Source organism: Loxodonta africana, chromosome 22 (genome assembly GCF_030014295.1).
Source record: "Loxodonta africana isolate mLoxAfr1 chromosome 22, mLoxAfr1.hap2, whole genome shotgun sequence".
NCBI lineage: Eukaryota > Metazoa > Chordata > Mammalia > Proboscidea > Elephantidae > Loxodonta > Loxodonta africana.
Genome location: NC_087363.1, coordinates 43,751,924 through 43,776,437, shown reverse-complemented (window position 1 = coordinate 43,776,437; position 24,514 = coordinate 43,751,924). Strand labels below are relative to the sequence as shown.

The 24,514-nt window shown below is 46.8% G+C and overlaps 1 protein-coding gene across 1 annotated transcript in view; it reads right to left on the bottom strand.

Moving 5' to 3' along the window:
• SSUH2 (ssu-2 homolog) overlaps nt 1-23,435 on the bottom strand; it is a 32,473-nt gene extending 9,038 nt beyond the window's left edge. Inside the window, exons 1-10 of the mRNA XM_064274256.1 lie at nt 23,384-23,435; nt 12,658-12,756; nt 11,561-11,642; nt 9,577-9,706; nt 7,057-7,117; nt 5,597-5,721; nt 4,377-4,439; nt 2,604-2,689; nt 743-835; nt 207-312 (exon numbers count right to left, since the gene is read on the bottom strand). Coding sequence (XP_064130326.1) covers nt 207-312; nt 743-835; nt 2,604-2,689; nt 4,377-4,439; nt 5,597-5,721; nt 7,057-7,117; nt 9,577-9,706; nt 11,561-11,642; nt 12,658-12,756; nt 23,384-23,435 — 897 coding nt within the window. The remainder of the gene's footprint in view (nt 1-206; nt 313-742; nt 836-2,603; nt 2,690-4,376; nt 4,440-5,596; nt 5,722-7,056; nt 7,118-9,576; nt 9,707-11,560; nt 11,643-12,657; nt 12,757-23,383) is intronic.
• Between the last annotated feature and the right edge of the window lie 1,079 nt (nt 23,436-24,514).

Below are 24,514 nucleotides of genomic sequence, written 5' to 3'. Positions count from 1 at the left end.
GGGAAAGGGCAGGAGGAAGAGAGTAAGGAGAGCTAGTGCATGGAACTCGTGAGAGAAGACTGGCCACCTGTGGATCCCAGCAGCCTTCTTCCAGCCCAGCCTGCGTTTCCAAATGCATGTGCCCTCACTGAAAGCCAGAAAACCCGGCCCTAAAGGAGGGGAGAACAGACCCGCTTTCTTTGCCCGCATCCACAAAGCCCTCTCACCACCACGTTCTCGTCCTTGAAGAGGTTTTCTCCTTTGGCCTTAGCAAGCAGCTCCCCAGGGCAGTTCAGCTGGTGCTCAGACACAAACTCAAACAGGCTGTTCTTCCTGGAGGCAGAGGGTGGGGCTAGGAATCCAGCACCCCTGGCACCTAGGGAGGGTTCCTTAGCCTCTCTGAGCCTCAGCATACTCATCTGTACAATGGGAAACTAGTAAAGGCTACTGACAGCTCAGTTCTATTATCTCGTTTCATACCCACCTGTGACTGTTCCCAGGTGGGAACGCTCCATTGTTAAACGGCTGCTGCACTATAAAGTGAAGTTGCCTGTGTTTGAACTCAGTTCTGTCTACTCGAAAGCCCGTCTGCATCCCTCCACCCCAGGCTGCCTCTTCCTTTGGGCTTTCACCCCACCCCAGGGGACTTTCCCCTCTCCAAGTCGCTTTAAGCCCCTTTCTCCCAGCTGGTCGCTGCACTGCCCTAAACCCAGGGGAGCTTCTCCTGGGAACCCAGTCCAGGCCACGTCGCCGGGCCACGTACCACGTAATGATAAGCTGGGTGAAGTGCAGCAGCTTCTTCTCCCCCTTGCAGGTGGCACAGGTCTTGTTCCCCCTGCCCGAGCACGTGCTGCACCTGAGAGCGGCACATGGTCAGTCCTGCTCAGACACAAGTCAGGGGGTCCTCGTGGCTTCCCAACCGCTACCCCCAAATCCTTCCTTACAGAGATGGACCGTGACAAGCATGTATTGTTTTCACCCACAGTCTAGTCCTCCTTCTTCTGTGGACGGTGCCCTGATTTCCCTTTGGGGACCACCCTTCCCCACCCGGCCCACATGGTTCAATGACTCGCCCCGCTCCTTCTACAGACAAGCCTGTGACCTTGGCCTGGACAATCAGCTCATCCTGTCTCCCTGGCCACATTGATTGATGCAATGATGGGCACATGATCCAAGTGAGTGCAATGAGACCCACCTCCGGTACTTTTGTCAGAACTATCAGGCAAAGGGCGTCCTTGTCTACTGGGCTTACTAAACCTGGAGCTTCCAGTGGGCCCCTCTGCCCCTATAAGGGCAGAGCCTGCCTGAGAATGAAGCCAGCACAAGGGAAAGCAGAGTGAAAGATGGAGATAGATGCCCAGTGACATTGTTTAAGCACTTGGATCCAGTTGGACATGAAGCCATCCCTGAAAAATACCACTGGGCTTTTCAGTTGCATGGGTCTATAAATTTACATTTCTTCTTTTTTTTTTACTAAAGCAGTCTGAATTGGCTTTCTCTGGCTTGCAAATGAAAGAAAGCCTGAGTTTCTTTCCAAACCAAAGACCCACTTCACCAACCACAGATGGAAGGTACAACCAAAGCTTTGACATCTAGCTTGTTAAAAGGATGGAATGGGCCTCAATGAGCCAAAAGGATCATAAACTAATACTACTTTGAATATTTTCACCCCTTGTGGTTTCCTGTTTCCCTTTAAAGATGTATAAATACAATTAAGGGCATTATTTACAAAATGCCAACACTTCCCAATTTTCAAAGCCTATTAAAAAAAAAAAAAAAAAAAAAAAACCTGTTGCCGTTGAGTCAATTCCAGCTCATAACAGCCCTATAGGACAAAGTAGAAGTGCCCCATAGAGTTTCCAAGGAGCACCTGGTGGATTAGAACTGCTGACCTTTTGGTTAGCAGCCGTAGTACTTAATCACTGTGCCACTAGTATTTCCTGCAAAGCCTATAGATGGACCTTTATGACTCAGCAAACATCCCTTGATTGCTCCTCCATTTCAGGTCCTGCTGTGAGTCTAATAAGAGTTTGCCTAGAATCTGATCCTCAGAGTTAAGAATCTCACCTTCAGGTGGTTTAGGACATTCACTCCCTCACCATGACTGCAGGAAGAGGTCTCCTAACCTACACTGCCCTCTTTTCTCAGAGTCTCAGGCTTGTCCAAAAGTACCAGGCCTGTCAATGGCCTCTCAGCCCCGCTAAAGGAAAACTCATTCCTCCACAAATACTTACTGAGCCCTTACTATGCTCAGAGTCCCTGGGTGGCACTAACAGTTAACTGCTTGGCTGATAACCGAAAGGGTGTTGGTTCAAAGCTACCCAGAGGTGCCTCGGAAGAAAGGCCTGGCAATCTGCTTCTAAAAAGCCACAGCCATGAAAACCCTACGGAGCAGTTCTGCTGTGCACATATGGGGTCACCAAGAGTCAGAATCAACCTGATGGCAACTGGTTTAGTTGAGTGTGTGTGTGTGTGTGTGTGCTTTCTACATACAGTGTGCTGTGACATAGCAGTGACCAATGCAGACAAGGCCCTGCTTGCCATCTGGATGGGCAGATGAATGAGAACAAGAAAGCAGGTAAAGGGGATGACAGCCCCTCCATGCTGGGGACGGCCCCACGTACCTCCTCCTACCTGAGCCCGAGCACACCTGGCACCTCCGCGGCTGCTTGGCTTTGCGCTTGGCCCCACTGCAGGATGAGCACCTCATCTGCAGACACACCCACAACCTCAGCCCCCTGGTCTCCAGGGAAGCAGGGGACCTAGCTCCAAATCCCAGCCTAGTGACCTTGGGCAAATCACTTCCTCCCCCTGGGCCTCAGTCTCTTCACCTGTAAAACGGGAAGATGAGGCTTGGTGGTATCTTTGGACCCTTCCAGCTGTAACTTTCAAAGACTCTGCACTCTAAGATCCCTGTTTTTTCCGGGACATCAGCCTCTGCTGCCTCCTGTCTGAACCTCATGCCCCCTGCGACCTGCCTCTTGAGTGAGTAGCCATGGTGAAAGGGAGCTGGGACAGAAGCAGGTTGGCCAAGGGACCTGGGCTGGAGGCAGGGAGCTCCTTCTTTGATATTGTCCACAGACATGCCCATTTTTTTTGTGAGCCATGATTCCACAGTTGGCTCTGGTGACATTGCAGGAAAAGCCCAAGGAAGGAGGGCAAGGAGGAAGAAGAGGCAGAGGAGCTGGTGGTGGAGGAAGGAACAGAAAAGAGCACATGGGGGGGGGGACCTGGAAGGCCACAAGGAGGCCAGTGGCAGGGTGAGGGCACTGGGGGAGGACAGGGAGAGGCCAGGACCAGGCCACAGCTGGGACATGAGTGGGCAGGGGAATGAGTGCTAGAGAGCAGAAGGGAGGGCCTTCAAAAGGGGGAGGGCCTTCAAAAGGGGGAAGGCAGGCAGGCAGATAGAAAGATGGAGGAAATCACCGTAGACAGTCTGCGTCCGATGGCTCAGGCTCCAGTGGGGGAGCCAAGCACACATGAAGGGTTCGGTCTTACTCCTTGGGTGGATTAAGAGCCTTGAAGGATTCTGAAAAAAGTCTACTGCCGCAAGAGCACGGCTGTCTGTTTCGGAGCCTGTACTGGATGGAATAGTGTCCGCTCAAGGGTCATGTCTACCAGAATCTCAGAACGTGACTTTATTTGGAAGAGGGTCTTTGCAAATGTAATTAGTTAAGATGAGGTCAGACTGGATTAGACCAAAAAAAAAAAACAACAAACCCTTTGCTGTCCAGTCAATTCCTACTCATAGCGACCCTATAGGCAGGGTAGAACTGCCCCACAGGGTTTCCAAGAAGCAGCTGGTAGACTCGAACTGCCAATCTTTTTGGTTAGCAGCCAAGTTCTTAACTACTTGATTTCAGATGTTTGGCCTCCTGGGCTGAGAAGAAGTAAATTTCTGTTGTTTTAAGCCTCTCAGTTTGTGGTCATTTGTGACCACAGCCCCAGGAGAGTAATACAGGGCCCCTGTCTATCTTATCTCTTGAAGCCCTCTAAGCTTGGCCTTCTTGACACCATCACCCGGCACTACAAGTGCTGGTCACCTGTGAATCTCCCTCAGCTACAGAGAGTTCATGGTGTGAAGGGTCCAGGCTTTAGTCCTCTTATACAGCCAAGCGGGAACTCAATGAATGTGGAAAGGTGAGAAAAGGAAAGAATTAAAATCATAAACCAAAAATTAAAATCATAAACTGAAATGAAAAGTTCATTAGAGGCTGCCCAATCCAACTTTCCCATTTTACAGATGGGAAAATAGAGACCCAGAAGGAGAGAATGATGGCCTAAGGTCACTGTGGTATTAAGGGGAGCTCCAGGCCCCAGCCAGCTCTCCCTCCCCATGTCCTCCCTCCTCCCCCCTGCACCATCTCTTGCTTACCAACAGCCCATATGTGACTCACCATGCCTGCCCCGTGGCAGCCACTGCACTTGTATCGCCCACGCCCATGGCATTTGTGGCATTCCTGAAAGTTAAACAGTCTCTTTGATGACGTTTCCCAAGAACTGACAGTTCTGGACTTCACCACCATCCCTAACCCCTATGAGATGCAGCAGTTAAGATGGCACCAGGCAAGGAATGGCCACTCCCATTGGCTGGGATTCCAAAAGGCCTTGAGTACCAAGCTAAGGAGATCAGAGGCTAGCATTTCCTCCCAGCCGCAGCCCAGTCTACATGGATGGTAAGAAGGGGAGACGCTTTCTCAGAGTCTCCAAACCGACTCCCTACAGCAACCTCTCAGGCTGAACCACAAGGGCTGACTTCATTTCTGCGTTAGGGAGCTGAAGTGATCTTTCAGAACAGAAGCCTTCAAAGTGGACAGCATTTTTGTGAAAGGCAAGGAGCTAGCTACTCAAGATGAATCAGAACAACTTTCCACTCCTCGAGAAGGGAACGGAACACTTTCTTGGCCTCTCAAAGTCCTTTTCATCTTATTACTCCATGAAAACTCAGAGTAAAATTACATTCTTGAATCGGGTTTTAAGGTGAAAACATGACAGGTGATTAGATGAGAGAATAATATCAAATATCTCTGTGGTGTTTCTGTAACACAGAAGATATCCCTCACTTCGTGCATGATTATTTTTCTGTAAAACAGGATAGAAGTAAAATTCTGCTTCCCCACTGATTTCCGTAAAAAAATCTCTACAATGCTTTAACTTTATTTCAGGAAAAAAAAAAATTGCAAAAGACACTCCAGTGGGCTAGGAATGTGAGTATTCACCATTTAAAACTGGTGACAATTTTGTCAATGGGATAATCCTTTTGCTACATGACTCCAAAAAATCCATTGCTGTCGAGTCGATTCTGACTCACAGCGACCGTATAAGACAGAGTAGAACTGTCCTATTGGGTTTCCAAGGAGCAGTTGCTAGGTGACTACTCACTTCCTACACTGTGTGTTTTGTAAGTCTATATTCCATGTGCTGAGGTTATTCAAATTGGGCCTCCAACCCAGCCCCCCCTCTCCATGTCACCCACCTCCTTCCAAAGAATCAAGCACCAGCCTGGATTTAGGGTTCCTTTTTTAAAGGACAAAGTACAAGGAAACATCCAGTCCCTGGAAAACCAGCTCAACCGGAAGGGCAGATATTCCCAATGTCATTGCAGTAATCAGGTTACCTTGACCAATGCAGAGTGAGGGACTTGGAACTTCTTGATGTCTTCCTGAAACATCGGGGGTACCTGTACCTTGATGTCCCAAAGTCTGGGAGAGGCCCCTCTGTGTGGTCCATCTACCGAGTGATCTGATGCAGAAAGGAACCATGGTAAGAAGAGCAAAGGGCAGCAGGGATAAGTTCAACAAATAGTATCAAGCCTTCAATGGGGGGCCAGGCACCAGGCTAGATGCTAGGGCTCTGGTTAGATAAGGTCTTCCTTAGAATTTGTGGGTAAGCACCCAAGTTTTTGGAGTTGGACAGACCTGGGTTTGACTCCTGGCTCTTCCACTTCCTAGCTGTGTGACTCCAGGCAAGTTACTTAACCTCTCTGAGCTTCAGTTCTTTCATCTTTAAAATGGAGATAATGGTGGCACCTACCACAGAACATAGTAAAACCAAAACCAATTCCCTTCAAGTTGACCCCAATTCATGGTGACCCCATGTATTTCAGAGTAGAACTGCACTCCATAGGGTTTTTAATGGCTGTGATCTTTTAAAATTAAATCACCAGACTTTTCTTCTGAAGCACCTTTGAGTGGATTCAAACCTCCAATCTTTCAGTTAAGAGCTGAGTGCTTAACTGTTTGAGCCACCCAAGGACTCCTATATAAGGTGATAGTGAGATTAAATAGAATCATGCATTTAAAATTCTTAGCACAGGGACTGGCACAAACTGAGGGATCAATAGACAAGAATTATCATCATCACCATCCCCATCACCTTGTTCCTTTTTTTCCTCCTCCTCTGTTCAAGGAGGCAGACACAAGGATCACAACATAACAGGATGTGATACATCTATCAACAGAAGCTGCATAAAGGCCTCTGAAAACTCAGAAGACTGACAGATTCTTCTGGGGAGAGGGATGCCAGGAGAAAAAATCCGAGAAGGCTCCAGAGAAGAGGTGACACGTAAGCTGAGTCTGGAAGGATGAAGCCTAGTGGTCAAGTGGAGGAAAAAGGTAGGGCCTAGGGCTTTCCAGACAGAAAGAACCTGAAGCCTTTGCCAGCAACACCCTTGGTGGGATTCAGCTGAATGTGGGATGGCACAGTGAATGGAGTCCCCAGAGCCTATAGATTTAGGGGGTCTGGGTTGGTGTGGGAGGTAGGTGGATGCAAGGCAAACATGCTGCCTCTGTAATCTGGCCCCAAGTGGCTGCTCCAGCCTGTGGCCAAAGACAAGCGCTAGGCTTTTTCAAGGCCTTCTGCAAACCACCTCCTGGGCAGGGAGCATTTGCTAAGATCAGCATTGGAAAGTCTCTGAGATAAAACCCCACCCTCTCATTGCACAGGGGATAAGGAAACCAAGGCTCTGAGAAGAAGAGCATCTTATTCAAGGCTAGTGGCCGAGCCAAGTCCTGGCATTTTCCACCAGCCTCCGCCATATTTGCTCCTAATTAAACAGACTGCAGACAGCTTACTTACTAGTAAAGGGTTCAAATGTCCACTCACTTATCCTGGACTCACTAAAGGTCTCCAGTCGATACTGCAGGAGGAAAAACAACATGTTCACACTCATGCCCATGATGAAGACAAAGGGTCCAGCACAAAGACCAAGTTCCCCACCTGCCAGGGCTTTAGGCACCCAAAAGATCACACGAACAGAACACTTGGCAGCAGGGATTTCTGCCCCAGATGCCAGGGATTGCAATTTGTCCCCAGGAAATCTCCCCCCAGAGGGTCACAGCTGGAGTGACTCCAATTCCCCATTTCTTTATACACAACATTTCCCCTTTGACTGACGGCCGCCACTGGAATCCGTAGCTCTGAGGGTCCCGATTTGGAGGGATTGCTCTGCCTGGCATCAATATCCACAGATCCTCATCCACAGAATCACAGGGAGAGAAGGGACCTTGGATATCACTTGTGTTGTGGATTAAATTGTGTCCCCCTAAAATACATGTCAGAATCCTAACCCTTATATCTGTGGATGTGATCCTGTTGGGAAATGAGGGTTTTTTATGTTAATTAGGTCATACCCTAGTAAGGTGGGTTCTAAATCTAATCACTTCCAAGTTGTAAAAACAGCAGATTAGACACAGAGATAGCCACACAGGGGGAGAAAATAGATGCCCACGGGGATTGTTGATAAGCCCAGGAACCAAGGAATGCCCAGGACTAACTACAAGGAAAGAATCGACAGGGTCAAGACCCTGATTTGGACAGTTAACCTCCAAAACTGTAAGAAAATAAATTTCTGTTCTTTAAAGCCTCCTTCTAGTGGTATCTGTGTTACAGCAGAACTAGGTTACTAAGGTGTCTTAGCCATCTAGTGCTGCTGTAACAGAAATACCACAAGTGGATGGCTTTAATGAAGAGAAATTTATTTCCTCACAGTAAAGTAGGCTAAAAGTCCAAGTTCAGGGCTTCAGCTCCAGGGGAAAACTTTCTCTCTCTGTCGGCCTTCTCATCAATCTTCCCTCGGACTAGGAGCTTCTCCACGCTGGGACCCCAGGTCCAAAGAACTCACTCTGCTCCCGGCAGTGCTTTCTTGGTGGTATGAGGTCCCCTGTCTCTCTGCCCACTTCTCTCTTTAAAAGATATTGGCTTAAGACACTATCTAATCTTGTAGATCTCATCAATCTATCTGCCACTAATCCATCTTATTACGTCACAGTGACAGGATTTACAACACATAGGGAAATCACATCAGATGATAAAATGGTAGACAATCATACAAGGGAATCATGACCTAGCCAAGTTGACAGATATTTTGGGGGACACAAGTCAATCCATGACATAAGGCAACTCAGTTCCTCATTTTACATTTGAGGAAACTGTGGCTCAGAGAAGTCAATTGACTTGCCCAGGACCACACAGCTACACAGCGGTCTCTCCCTCCAGATCCCTGCTCCAACCACTACTCAAGAGTCGTGTTTGATTTCTGTGTGGTGTGTACTGCTAGGAAAGCAGCTGTGTCAAGGACAGCTTGGTTGTTGGACCATAAAGGCTACCCTTCTGCCCCGTCCCTCGCAGTAGGTCAGGGAGGTAGCGATTTTAGTCCAGGAGACAGACATAGGAATTCCCGGGGTGAAGGGCTGGTGAAGAATAAATGATATCTTGGCACAGAAGTGGTTGGGGGAGGCAGAGGGAACTGGGGAGTCAGGGAAGGAGAGGTGGAAGGGAGGAGGTGGGTCTTTCACAGCCCATCCTTCGGGGAAGCTGTTTAGACGTGTGTTGAAGGACACAGATTTTAGAGCCACAAAACTGCGTTTGAATCCCAGCTGCCAAGTCTACCTTCCTCTCCCTGGATGAGTAACCTTGCCTCTCTAAGCTTCCAGTCCCTCCTTTGTAAACTGGCGACAATGACATCAGTCGTGGTTCAGTGGTAGAATTCTCGCCTTCCATGTTGGAGAGCCAGGTTCAATTCCAGATCAAGGCACCTCATCTACATCTACCCTAGTCTGTCAGTGGAGGCTCGCATGTTGCTATGATGCTGAACAGATTTCAACAGAACTTCCAGACTAAGACAGACTAGGAAGAAAGGCCTGGTGATATACTTCTGAAAATCAACCAATGAAAACCCCCCAGATCCCAGCGGTCTGATCTGCAACTGATCGTGGGGATGGCACAGGACCAGGCAGTGGCTCATTCCAATGTGGGTGGGGTCACCATGAGTCGGCTGAGTCAATGGTAGCTAACAACCACAGGGTAGTTATAAGGATTTGATAAGACCTATACATAACATGGTTACTACCATGATGTCTAGCTCACTTGCACCTCTCAATAAATAATTAATAATAATTAATATGTTTACTATTGCTCACAGCTACAGACCAGAGCAGGTGCAGAAGGGACTTCAACATCAGCTCCATTCATACACACTCTCCACCAAGACTCCTTTTCCCTCAAGTCAAGCAAGCCAACCCCCTCAGCCCCAAAGCCAGACCCTCCCCATGCCCATAGCCCTTCAGGCAGACCCCCAGGCCATGCATGGCCCCCTACCCTGCAGAGGGTCTGCTGCTTTAGCTCCTGGATAATGAGGTCACCTGCGGCTTCTCTGCCATAGCAGCATTTGGAGTTCACGAAGCTGAGGAGGGCTTCACGAGCCACCTCCTCAGTCACCATGGGGACCCTGCTGGAGGCCAAACGGAAAAGGATGATGTCTTAGAAAGGCTTGTGGGCTCTTCCAGCTGGTCACTTCATTGTGAGGATGAAAAACTGAACCCCAGCAAAGGAAAGGATCCTAACAGGTGAGTCATAAAAAAGAAGATTAGACACAAAGACATACATACAAAAAAAGCCCATTTGCTATCAAGTCCACTCCGACTCATGATGACCCCATGTGTGCAAAGTACAACTGTGCTCTACTGGGTTTTCAATAGCTGATTTTTTGGAAGGAGATCTCCAGGCCTTTCTTCTGAGGCACGTCTGGATGGACTCAAACCTCCAACCTTTTGGTTAGCAGCCAAGCACTTCAATCATTGGCATCCCCAAAGACTCTGGCTGGAGTCCATGGTAGTGGTAAAACACCCAGGAGTCTAACTGGGGAAGGGCATGTCTGGCAAAAGGAGCAGAGTGAACAGATGCCCAGGGCCATAGAGTGGCAGAGAACAAGAAAAGCACCTTAGCTGAAGGGTGGAGTTCCAGAGAAGGGCTGATAGAATCTTAAACTCGAAAAGATAAGATTTAGAGATGGATTGTGCCATTTTGCAGTTGAGGAAAACTGAGGTCTAGAGAGAATGTCACACAGGTATATGAAGGCTAGACTATACTCCTGCCCTCAGGAACTTGGCCTCTGATGGAGGACAGAGAGGATGCGGTTGAAATGTCCATCACCTGTGTGAGACTCACGCCGAGCACCACTGGCAGCAGCGTACAGAGACTCACTGTCAGCGTGTGTGGAATGAGTGTGGCAGTGAGGGAAGGCAGCAGCAGGGCCCTTTCTCTACCCTCTCTCTGGACGCCTTCCTCCGCCTCCTGGAAACCTCCTCTTCACTGAGGCCCAGCTGCCATGCCACCTCCTTGGCGAAGCTCTCCTTGCTCCCAACACCACCACTGAGAAGGAATCCTCTCCTCCTCCTCCTCCTTCTCCCCTGCATCTTCATAGAGGTCTCCATGACAGCCCTGAGAGAGTATCTGACCCAGCTCTGAACTGAGCCCCACTCCTGCACCCTGTGTCTGCAGCCCAGCCTGGGCCCGCGCAGAGGTGCGCTGCGCCGGCAGAGAGCAAGCGATGTTGCTGTGGGCTGGACTCTTAGAAGACTCCACAGAGGAGGCTGGGTTTGCACTGTGCATGGGAGGCAGCAGCCAGGGAGGTAAAGTTAAAGTGTTATGGGCAACAGCAGAGCCAGGAACACAGGAGATTCCCCTAAGGCAGGCCAAGTCTGCCCCAGCTGCAGACAGTGCCAGGAAATGGGCAACACCACCTTCTCTCTGCAAAAAGTTGGCTGGAGACCGTGGTCTCTGCCCCAACTCTTCACAAGACAAGTAGGGTATGGACCTCTCCAGGAATCTAGACCAGGGATTGACGAGATTTTTCTGTGAAGAGCCAAACAGTAAATATTTTAGACTTTGTGGGTCCTACAGACTCTGTTGAAACTACTCAACTCTGTATTATAGCATAAAAGGAGCCATAAACAATATGTAAACCAGTGAGTCATGCTGTGTTCCAACAGAACTTTTTTTATAAAAACAGGCAGTGGACAGGATTTGGCCCATGGGCTGTAATTTGGAACCCTTGCTCTAGACTATGGTTTTCAACCCTGGCTTTGTATCCAAATGCCCTGAAGATCATGGTAAAATTCAAATTCTCAGGCCCCAGAGACCCTGATCTAGAAGGTGTGGAATAGGGAGGTTCCCCCCAAGGGATCACGATGCACTGTCAGAGCTGAGGGCCATGGACCCTGAGGTCCCCAAGGATGCCTCTTGGGAGCAATGTTGATGTATGGAAATGCAGGGGGTCACCAAAGCAAAATTTGCAACTCACCTGTGTTCCAGGAAAGAGGACCAGGACCTTTGTTCCTGGGATCTCCCTGGGGCCTCCAAAGGTGGGAAAAATATCTGCTGTCCTGGAGGAGAGGAGAGAATTCATGGACCCAACAGTCCAGCTTAAAGAAACAAATATTTTTGGGGTGAAAGAAGTAAAAACTGACTGAATAGGAGAAAGAACAAAAGAAGAAAAAGAAAGATGCTGGTCTTCAACGAACTTGGTCATGGACTGTGTATGGACACAGGATCTGTGCTCCATCTCCTCCCACCCCCACCTGTTGTGGACTGGATTGTGTCCTCTGAGGTGTTGAAGTCCTACACCTGTGAATGCAACCTTGTTTGAAAAGATGATCTCTGAAGATGTTATCATTTAAGCTAACATGAGGTCATACTGGAGTTACCCCCGTTGCCGTCAAGTCAATTTTGACTCTTGGCAACCCCATGTGTGCAAAGTAGAACTGTACTCCATAGGGTTCTCAATGGCTATGATCTCTGCAAAGTAGATCCCCAGGGCTTTCTTTCAAGGTGCCTCTGGGTGGGTTCGAACCAACAACCTTTCGGTTAGTAGTTGAGCTTTTAACCATATGCAAGTAGGGGGCTACTAATCCAATATGATGGGCGTCCTCATAAAAAAGAAGAAGAGACACAGACACAGAGAGAGAGAGAGAGAAGACAGCCATGTGAAAATGGAGGCAGAGATTGGAGTGATGCATTTACAAACCAAGGAACGCCAAGAATCACCAGCCATCACCAGAAGCTACAAGAGACGCATGGAACAGATTCTCCCGTGGAACCTCTAGAGGAAATTAACTTTGCCAACACATTGATTCTAGACTTCCAGCCTCCAGGTCTGTGAGACAGTAAATTTCTGATGTTTTAAGCTTACCCAGCTTCTGGTACTTTGTCATGGCAGCCCGAGGAAACTAATACACCACCCAACCATGACAAGGATAGCCCAAACCCACAAGGGTCTTCCTAGGGTGCCTCCCAAGGGGAATGGGGACTATCCCAGCACTGGCCTATTCCAGAGACTTTCCCACCAACAAGTAGGAACCCCAGGAAGAGGCTAAAGGAATCAAGACCACATGGACTTACCACCCCCTTGAAGAAGCCAGTCATAGCTGGGCAGTCTCTCCAGAAGCTCAGCGGGGGGTGCCAGAGGACTCTCAGCCTCAAAGCTGAGGTCAACCACACCTGAGGAAAGACAGACAGTCCTGAGACTTCAGGGAGGAAGGAGAGAGGTTATGATGACAACCAACAGGAGGCTGAAAACTGAGGGTAGAGTGGACTATAAAAACCCTCCCCATTTAACTAAGCTAGCCACACTCTGGTATCCTAGGTGCACAGAGCATGTCTGCAGGGAGTGTGGAGGTAGTAGTAGTAGCAGCAATAATAATAATGATGATGACAAAAATATTAATAATGGTAGCCCCTATTTTCCAGACTCCTACTCTGCCAACCACCACGATAGGTGCTTCCTAAGCATTATGGCATTCCACAGCCCTAGGAGTTAGACATTCTGGTATATATATTAAAGATGGTTGCATAGTCTTTGATACTTCTCCCATCAAGAGTTCACTCTGTCTTCCCTCATCTTGAACCTGGGCAGACTTGTGACTGTTTCAAACAAGAGAATGCAACGAAAGTGATTAATAAACTGGCAGTTTTCCCTTCTTGCTTCTTGGAGCACTCACTCTTGAGCTCTGAGCTGTCATGTAAGAAGTCAGGCTGCTCTGCTGGAGAGACCAAGTAGAGAGGCCCTAAGATGACCTACAGAGGAGCCCAGCTGAGCCCAACCTTCCAGTCTCCCCCACCAAGGCACCTTGCATATGAGCAAAGCCATCTTAGATGCTCTAGACCAGACCAGCCACATGCTGATTACCATTGAGTAACCCCAGTTGATACCACATGGAGCAGAAGAATCATTCGGCTGAGCCCTGCCCAAAGTCCTGACCCACAAAATCACAAGATATAATAAAATAGTTGTTTTAAGCTACTGAGCTGTGTAGTAGTTTATTATGCAGCTTCCTCTAATAGGCAAACTTGCCACAGTCTGAGATTCCTCCTACTCAGTCTCTGTCATGGACTGAACTATGTCCCCCAAAAATATCTGTCGACTTAGCTGGGCCATGATTCTCAGTATCGTGTGATTGTCCACCATTTTATGTGATTTTCCAATATGCTGTAAATCCTATCACTATGATGTAATAATATGGATTAGCAGCAATTATACTGAGGAGGTCTACAAGATTAGGTAGTGTTTTAAGGCAATCTCTTTTGAGATATAAAACAGAGAAGTGAGCAGAGAGACATGGGGAACTCCCACCACAAAAAAAGCAGCACCAGGAGCAGAGTGTGTCCTTTGGACCTGAGGTGCCTGCACTGAGATGCTCCCAGACCAAGGGAGTGGTAGACCGGAATTCAAACTGAGATCTGTCTTACTCCAAACCTCATGTTCTTTCCATTACTGTTCATGAGGCAAAACCCTATGGAAAAATCACTCACTGTATATATTTTAAAACCTCCTCCTGACCTGCCAGGCTGTGACATAGATACATACGATCCTGAGACTCCAAGGAGGAAAGCATACTATGAACAGGCTCCTCAGAAGTACTTGTCAGCTTATGTCATGGATTGAATTGTGCCCCCCACACCCCGCCCCAAATATGTGTCATCTTGGCTAGGCCATGTTCCCAGTATTGTGTGGTTGTCCTCCATTTTGTAATCTGATGTGATTTTTCTATGTGTTACAATTTCTACCTCTATGGCGTTAATGAGACTGGATTAGAAGCAGTTATGTTAATGAGACAGGACACAACTTACAGGATTATGTTGTATCTTAAGTAATTTTTTTTAAGGTTTAAAAGAGAGAAGTGAGCAGAGAGGAGAGGGACCTCCTACCACCAAGAAAGAAGAGCCGGGAGCAGAGTGCACCCTTTAGACCAGGGTCCTTGTGCTGAGAAACTTCTAGACCCAGGGGAAGACTGATAACAAGAGCCTTCTCCCAGAACCAACAGAAAGAGAAAGCCTTCCTCTAGAGCTGGCACCCTGAATCAGACTTCTAGCCTCCTAGACTGTGCAAGAATAAATTTCTGTTTGTTAAAGCCACCTACTTGAGGCTTTTCCGTTATAGCAGCACTAGATAGCTAAAAGAACTAACAAAGCACTTTCCCATGCCTGTTGCCTAATCCTACCCTCCTATCAGCCCTTGGGGTATGGAAGGCAGGACTTCTGACCCCACTTTCCGTGAGGAGCTGAGGCTCAGAGAGGTTACTCCATATTCCTAGCTTGCGCAGCTATGGAATTAGAAGTATGATAAAGGTTTCTTAGTCCAGTTCTAGCCCACTGGGCCACTCTTCAAACCTCTCCCCAAGCCCCTCATGAAATCCCCAATGTGATAATTAGTCAGAAATTATTATTAGTACTTTAGTTCTCAATATTCTTACTGCGTTCAGCCATCGAATCATTCTCCAATCCCACTTTCCCAGTGACATTCATCTCCTAGATCCTTCTTTTTTTCTTTTTTTAATGCACTTCTTTAAAGCCTCTCTTTGTTGGTGTTCTTAGGTGCTGTGGAGTCGATTTTGACTCATAGAGACCCCATGTGACAAAGTAGAACTGCTACATATGGTTTTCTAGGCTGTGATCTTTACGGGAGCAGATCGCCAGGTCTTTCTCCCACGGATTCGCTGGATGAGTTCCAACCACCAACTTAAGGTTAGCAACTGAGGGCTTAACCATTGTGCACCAGGGCTCCTCCTGGCTCTTTACTTCCACACACACAAAAATAATAATATGTCCTGTACTTTCAAGCTTAATAAAAATAAAGGCCAGAAGAATAAACAGATCTTGTTCTCAATTATAGCCATCTAGACTGATCTAGAAAAGGGAAATGTCAGGAGTGAGGAAGACCGAAATCCTGAAACATGACCAAGAACAGGCAGGGGAGGAGAAGGTGTCATTAGGACAAATGAGGAACTCTTTCCACTCCACACCCCAAATTAGGAATGCCCTTACCCTCTTACAATAAGAAATACATCTCTCTCCCCAAAATTTTCACTCCTTGCAGGGAATCTGCAAAGGAAGCTAGAATATAGGAAGGTTTCTACATGTAGAATGCCCTTTTAAGCAGGACTAAGCCACCTTTGTAGGCAGATGAGTTAACTGCTGGTTCTGCTGAGAAGCAGGTCAGAGAGCTAGAATAGACATGGATGTGACCTACAGAGACATCATTCCAAAGCTTCAAACTGATATCTGCAAATGTGTAATGAAGGAGCCCTGATGGTGCAGTGGTTAATCAACTGCTAACTGAAAGGCTGGTGGTTCAAATCTACCAGCCACTTCTTGGAAACCCTATGGGGCAGCTCTACTCTGTCCTATAGGGTTGTTATGAGTTGGAATTGACTCAACAGCAGCAGGTTTGGTTTTTGAAATATGTGATGAAATCCCCAATGTGATAATTAATCAAGAATTATTATTAGTACTTTGGTTCTCAATATTGTTTTGCTTCTAAGCTGGTTTAGAGACCAAGGACCTAGGCGATCATCAGATATTTTCTATTAAAAGCCAGTGAGTAAATATTTTAGGCTTTTCAGGCCATATGGTCTCTGTCTCAGTTATTCAACTTTGCTGTTGGGGCATGAAAACAGCCATAGACAATACATAATTGAATGAGTATGACTTTGTTCCAATAAAACTTTATTTACAAAGACAGGCAGGGGGTCAGGTTTGCCTGCACCCCCCTCTCCTCAATCTAGATATACACCTGTGTGAATTGGCATAAGGGGGTCAGGAGGGTGGAAGCTGGAATTTGAACCTGTCTGGGGCCAGGGCCCTTGCATGTCCTTGCAATTCCCATGAGCCCAGTCGTCAGAATGGAAGATGGAAGTTAGGGATGAACTGTAGCCAGGTGGATTGGATTCAGAATTCTAGAAGACAGAGTGGTTAAGAACATGGGCTCTGACACACAGGAGTTTGAGCACTGCTCTCTGCCATGTAACATGCGACACTGAACAAGTCATACATCCTTTCAGGACTCTGCACCCTCTGTGAAATGGAGCAGATGATTTTCATGCCCTCGTTCCTAGGTGGAGACACTGGTGGCATAGTGGTTAAGAGTTATGGCTACTAACCAAAAGGTCAGCAGTTCAAATCCACCAGGTACTCCTTGGAAACCCTATGGGGCAGTTTTACCCGGTCCTATAGGGTCTCTATGAGTCAGAATCGACTCAATGGCAACGGTTTTTTTTTTTTTTTTTTTTTGGTTTAGTTCCTAGAAGGTGCAAATGGTTTTGACTACTAGCCAAAAGACTGGCAGTTTGAACACACCCAGAGGCTCCTTGGAAGACAGGCCTGGAGATCTGCTTCTGAAAAGTCATAGCCTTGAAAACCCTGTGGAGTACAATTCTACTCTGAAATACGTGGGGTTGCCGTGAATCAGAATCAACTCAACAGCAACCAGCACCAACGAGACAAGGGAGGGCAGTGGTGATTCAGCGGTTGAGTTCTTGCCTTCCATTCAGGAAACTCAGGTTCGATTCTGGTCAGTGAACCCCATGAGCGGCCACCATCCGTCTATCACTGGAGGTTTGTGTGGTGTTGCTCTGATGCTGAATAAGTTTCAACAGAGCTTCCAGGCTAAGACAGATCAGGAAGAAAGGCCTGGTGATCTAATTCCAAAAATCTGCCAGCAAAAACCATATGGACCACAATGGTCTGTTCTATTGTACATGGAGTTGCCATGACTTGGAAGGCCAACTCAACAACAACTGACAACAATGAGACAAAGTATGCACAGTCCTTGGCCTCGTGTCTGGCGTATGATAAACGCTCAGGCAACTCTCTGAGCCTGAGAAGGGTGGGTCTTTGTCTTTCTTTGTGTTGCTTTAAACCAGAGCCTCCCTTTACCAGGAGGCAATAATGAGAACATCAAAATAGAAAGAAAGGCTGTTACAGCCTCCTCTCCTGGGACAGAGTGCCCCACCCAGAAGTGTTAAGTCTGCTGAGGCATCAATACTCCCCTGGACAAGAAGACAAAGCAATGCCATGTGACTGTAGTATCATGCTGGAAACCAAACAAAGGGGGCAGGAAGAGAGGAAGAGTAAGAGGTGGGAAACTCGCAGCCTCATCCATCAACCAGGAGCCACCCTGACCTCTCGGGGCATTCACATTCATCTGAGCTAAATTAATCTCACCATTATGTTACGTACAAAAATAAAGCACTCAAGGCTGAACTGCAGGAGGATGGATCATTTCCTGTGCAGATCTGAACAGGCACAACAGGAATGAGGACGTCATTGGGCATTGTGTAAGACCCAGCGTGGCGCACTCAGCGGGACCACCAGCCAAGTCACTGTTTTCATGGTGTTGGGGCCGAGTCTCGATTCGAGGCAGCTGTCCAGGGGCCACCCCATCCTAACATACACATTGCATCCAGTGGTTCACAAAAAGATGTTGCAGACATGACTTCTTTTGAGTTTCATGACAACTACTGCTATCCTCATTTCATACAAGAACAAAACAAGACTCAGAGATGTGACTTTGGGCAACTAGCTCACATATTAGTAGCAGAGATAGAAATAGAACTTAAAACTCAGATCCTGACTCCAAGTCCAATGACCTTCCTGTTTTGCTCAATACCTTATTACTCTGTGGAATGGCAAAAAATGGTTGCTGAAAAAACTTTTCAAAAAGAGTCACCAAGGTAGCAATGTCTGCTCTCCAGCCAAAAGCTATTTTTCTTTTGTATAAAAAGGAACTTTTTCTTGTGGAGAAAGACACAATTTGTGGATAACCTGGTTAAGTTTCTCTTTTTAAATGCCATTCCCTTTCTTTCAGATGATAAAAGGAATGTATGTCCTTTGCTTCTGATTCCAGATTAATCATCTTAAAAGCACTGAAATCATGTCAATTTTTCTGCCAAATAGTTCCCCACTGCAATCTTACTTTAGTTTCTTAGGTTTTGTTTGCTTGTTTGTTTTTCATGCCTTGTCTCCTTCAACAGGCATGACAGCCTCTTGTGGACAGGGACCCTCTCTTGTGTATCCTAACAAAGAATGAGCATACAGTAGGTACACGTAAGTGACAAGTGCACAAAGCACCTAACAGAGTGGGCATACAGTGGGTATACATAAATGCCTTGTGATTTGAATTATATTTAAGATGGTGCAAGAGCGATTCAGGTGATCATAATATAAAGTGAAGGAAGAAGTTATGTTTTACCAACAGGAACAAACAAACAAATAATTGACTACTCTGGTTGAAGGACTGCTCAGCAAGACCAGAAAACCTAGCAGCATTACCTTCTCACCTAAACCCTGCAGTGGCTCAGTATTATTGATGACTAAAATCTAAGGTTCTGAGCTTGGCAGATAAGCTCCTAGATTACCTGGCCCATGCCAGACAATGGGACAGGGAGAAAGGATTCCTGCCTGCTCCTGTAACAGAAAAAGCATAGAGTTGCTACGGGTTGAAATCAACTCAGTGGCAACTTGTTTGGTTTTGGTTTGGTATGTGGGAGGGAAAAACAGTGGTGAAAAAGAAGAGAACAGAAAGGGAAAAGGAGAGACAGACATGACAACCTGTTTGGGCTGGGCTTGAGAAAAATTTTGGGGAGCTTTGGGGTGCAGTCATTGAGAAAGTATTTTGAGTAGTAAATGCCTACCATGTGAGTGAGACCAACAGCAAAAGAAATGGGAGAAGAAGACCTGGGAAACATTTTGCTTTGAGTTATGTAGGTTCCCTTTGGTGTTGTCAAGAGGAAACAGTTATTTGGGATGTGGAATTCATGTTTCTTAGAGAGCGTTACTGTGCCAAGACAGAGCCACATGGAGACTGGCCTTTCTGAGGACTCCCTCTGCTTCTTCTACTTCATTGCACTGATGCTTGTTTCACCCTCACACACACCTGGTGCCATTTCTCCCAACCCTTGCTCAGGTTGTTCTTGCCCACACCACCCCCTGCTCACCTCTGTCTTCCTGACTCAGCCCAGACCCCACCTCCTCCAAAGTCTGCTGGCTGTGGCTCTCCTTCTCCGTGCTCTTTAGTACTCTGTTCCACTCTCTATCATCACTTTGGCCAAATGGCTTTATAAAAATTATTTGTAAAAAGTCAATTTGGGACCTGCCTCCACCACTAGATCTGAACACCTTGAAAATTGGTCGATATTTTATTCACTCTTGTTCCCGAGTCATGGCCACAGGGCAAACCACCTAACCTACCACGTAGTCTTGCAGGGAAGGATAACTTAATTTTCTAGGGCTCGGGGAGCACAGTCACTGAGAGGAGCCAATGGGACAACAGATAAGAGAAGGCTCTGTAAAAGTGCTTCAGGAGAGTCCTGGAGATCCTTTCTGAGCTGTAACACCAAAACCGGTTACCGCCAAGCTGGTTCTGACTCACGGCAACCTCGTGTGTTTCAGAGTAGAACTGCGCTCTGCAGGGTTTTCAATGACTGGTTTTTCAGAAATAGATCACCAGGTCTTTTTTCTGAGGCATCTCTGGGTAGGCTCGAACCACTAATCTCTTGGTTAGCAGTTGAGTCCATTAACCATCTGTACCACCCAGGGTTTTTAAGCTGTAATAGGATATCATCAAAGCTTTTTATTTTTCACACACTCACCAAAGGAGAAATTGTATTTCTCCATTCAGTGTTCTGTGACCCACAACTCCCTTCCAGAAACATGACAGCCTTCAGGAAAGACTAGACAGGCCCAGTGAGGCCTGGGCCAACTTGGCAGGGAAGACCTGCCCTCCTGGTGTCTGTGCTTCCATCCTAAGGGGTGTGTAAAGAGCACTGAAGCCCCATGGTCAGTCGCCGAGGCTCTCGGTGGATGAGCTCTCCAGAAAAGATACAGTGTCATTTCCTACCAAGATACCATGATGGGTTCAGAATCAGGCTCAGCTCTTCAGCTACAGGCTGGGAGCTCTATGATGAATAAGGCTTTTGTGTGCAGAGCTGGTCTGGGTGCCAGGAAGTGGGAACAGTCTGTCTCCTCAGCACTGGAATTGATGGAGACTTTGGTGTAGCCTTAGATCAGGGCTCTCAATGTCCCTCAACCCTGTTGCCCCCTCCCTGGGACCAATCCCCAACCACACAGGAGTAAAGAGATGCCACCTAGGTCTTATGTCCTGGACCACAGCAACCTCCTCCTGAAATTAACAGAGGCTCTAGTTACAGCCCAACTTGAAGATGCTCTTGCCCTACCATTTCTGGAAGGATTTTCAGTCTGCAATAAAAGAAGTTACATTATTAAAGATCTGGTGTATAGAATAAGGGAAGAGCTTTTTCTCTTCTATTCTATGCTAGGATATCATGCTCTGAAGGAAGAGTTACTGAAACTACGTTACATCTGGGACTGTTGAAGAAACAAGATCTGGTTAAGGTGGAGAAGAGAAGGCTTTGAAGGGCTCTTATTTGAACAGGGAACAGTTTCTGAGCAGCCTTGCTGGCTAGAATCAAGACTAGAGTAGAAGCTCCAGGGAAAGAGATGTCGACTCAACGTAAGGAAGAATTTCTGATAGTCTTGGTTGTGGCAGGGGAACCAGCCTGTCATTGGAGGTGTTCCAGCCGATGAGGAGGGATGCTGCCCCAATCAGGGTCGCTGTGGGAGGCATCCCAGCCCCAACAGCGGTAGTACGAAAAGCCCTACAAGGTTCCTTCCACAGGGATGCCACTTCCCAGAATGTCCCTACCCATTCCCACTCAGTCCCGAAGTGTGTCATTGGAGTACGTCCTCTCTGTTGGTGGAAGGTTTTCTTTATCTGAAGCTGCCTGCATTATATACCTGAAAACTGATGGGTGCACTCAATCAAATAAAGCGAGGGGCATCTATCACCTAAGAAGGCACATTTAAGTTATGGAAGTCCCATAGTAGGCTCCCTTTCTGTAGCCTGGAGAAAAATGTACCTAGGTTCAGGTTTCATCAACTCAGTTTCTGAACACTTTTCTGGACAATCCTATAGCTTTCAGTAGACCTTAAGTGCTGACCTGAAATCTGATTTTATTCTAAACTAGCACTTCGGGTGGCCTTGCCACAGAATGAGCACTTTTAGAATTCTAAAGGAGTGAAGCTTTCACCTTGTTCTTACCTTGCTTACCTACAGGTATGATATCCAAACAGAAACATCACAGTGATCAATATTTTCCATTAATAGTAATTTAATTTTAAAGCTCTGGGCACATTGTCTGATCATTTCTATAGTCAAAATTTACTCCATGCCTGCTCTGGGCTGGGTAATGTATTAGGCACATTAGAACCACTCATTCTTTTACCAGCTCCACAAAATGACACCATCCCTATTTTCAATGGTGGAAATGAAGCCCAGAGAAGTTAAGTGACTTGAACAAGATCACCCAGCAATTAGGAGGCAGAGCTTGGACTTGAATCTCAATCTGACCTAGTCCATTATGACTAAGAGAGGCTCAAATTATAAATGGAAAGACTGCTAATGAACAGTGTTTCAAAGAAAAAGATGGCATTAAAGTTTTATAGAAGTAAATTAGAACAAAACTATGAATACACAATTCCCAATATATCAGAGATCAAATTAGGTCCTGCTCAAATGCACGCTAAAATACCTCCGTATGATCTCCCAATTCAATATGAAAGGAGATGCCAACAAAATTTTTAAATTTAACTCTAAGATTAGCACAGGTTGCTTTTATACTCCACTTCAGCTCTGAAACTTAAAACTTTGGGATACCAAAATTCAAGATAATAAAAGTATTGGGTCCATAAGGAACCTTCAAGATCAGCAAATCTAATGACTGTAAAGATGTTTTAGTGTCTCAGGTCTCCCCAGGATTCAGATGAAAACTGCAGACCCCTCTCCCCACCTCCACGCCCCCCAAAAAACTCAATCACACAATATTTTACCCTCACTTTCAGGGGATCCCCTTCATGATCGTAGGAACTCCTGGCCCAATCTCCTTTTATAGATAGGGAAATTGAGGCTCAGAGAGATTAAATGACTTTCCCAAGATCACATGGTCAATTCACAGCAGAGCCGGGATTTGAACCCTAGCCTCCCATTTCCAGCCTGATGGTCTTTCCACCTCCACATTGCCCATTCCAAATCCAAAATCAAAAATGTCCTTTTTTTAGGCATAATACATTTCTTCTTAAAATACCATTTCCCTCTTCATGTTTTTAAATAGTCTTTAGATTCCATGGTATTTCTGTTGGAGCAATGACAGGTTGGGGTCACCCAGGCTGTTTCACGAGCAGTAAGGTCAGACACAGTGGCTGTAACAATGGGCTCAAACATAGCAACAATTGTCAGAATGGCGCAGGATTGGGCAGCATTTCATTTTATTGTGTATAGGATCATTATGAGTCGGAACCGACTCTACAGCACCTAACAATGACAACAATGACAGACGGGCTCTTAGCTAGAGGAAGATCATGAGTGAAGATCTTTCACGACATCTGTTTAAAAATAACCTCATCTAAGAGTTGAACCCAACTGTGGTTGAAATAAGAATCCTGAAATTCACACTTACATTTTGGCTCTGGAAGGGAAAATTGTCAACTAGAGAAAGGAGGGAAAAAAAGAGTATAAGACTGTAGGCTTGGAGATGTTATAGGAGTTAGGGAGAAAAGTGCTCATAGTAGTTTTTTACATCCTTCTCCATTGCCCAGAAGCACATAACAGAAGCACAGGCTGCAGGCTGCAGATTGGCTTTGCACAGGAAAGAAAGGAAGGGAGGAAGGAAGGGAACGCTCAACCCAGTGCAGAGGCAGAATCTAAGGCAGTATGAAGGGCAGATGGAAGGTTTCTGTACAGTGTTAACTACAGAGGTTCCCACCCTCCCCTCACCCCCCATCACCGGCTTGTACTTACTGTCATCTTCACTCAGGTCCCTGTCCATGGTCCAGATGTCCAACCAAGGAGGTGTTTGCCCTTCGAGTAGGCTCAGGCCACCCTGGATCTGAAAGACCACTCTCAAGCCCCTCCCAGAACAGGGGCCCATTGTTTCTCCATTTGAATACAACAGAGGGAAATATCCACAGGGAAGCACAGTGTCAATCCTTGCGGCTACTCTGGACCCAATCAACAAGGGTTCCCTGAGCTCCTACTTACAAGTACCTCCTGCTTGTCAAGCTCTTTCTGGGTGTTTCTGGTTACATGTGTCCCCACTACAACCCTGTGAGATGGGTGCTATTATCATGCCCATCTTTCTTAGCTGAGATTCAAACCCTCATCTGTCTGACTGTCAAGTCTGAGTGCTTGATCACTGTGCTCTATCACCCATCTCTAGCAGATAGACTTGTATGGAAAAATGTAATAACCCCAAGGAGGTTACCTTCTCAAGGGAGAGAGAATATATGGGTAGTCAGACTGGGTAGGACCTCTGAAGTCTTGTGCATCAACCTTCTCATCTCACTGGGAAAGAAACAAGACTCAGGTGAGTTGTTGTTGTTGTTGTTGTTACTTACAGCCAAGTCAATTCCAACTCATGGTGACCCCATGTGTGCAGAGTAGAACTGAGCCGCTTAGAGTTTTTAAGGCTGTGACCTTTTGGAAGCAGATCACCAGGCTTTATTTCTGAGGCACCTCTGGGTGGATTAAAACTGCCAATATTTCAGTTAACAGCCTAGTGCGTAACCATTTGTGCCACCAGGGACTCTCCAGAGCCATATGGTGCATCATGAGCAGATGCTCCCTGTCCACGCTATGCAGACCATTAGTCTCACCACACCAGCCTAGAACCCTGGTGAAATATCTCTGGACTTTTTAAAATCTCTTTTCTGAAGTCTTTTGCATCAGACTCAATACCTCTTCAATCCCAACTCTTGGAAGACCAACCTTCTTTTCTGGATGAGTCTAAACGATGAATACCTGGGTCACCTGGTAGAGGAAGCGGAGAGCTTGTGAGCTGGCCCCAAAGGCTTTAATGGTCCTTCTCCTCCCACCCATCACCCCTCTACCCCTTCATCCCAGCAATGA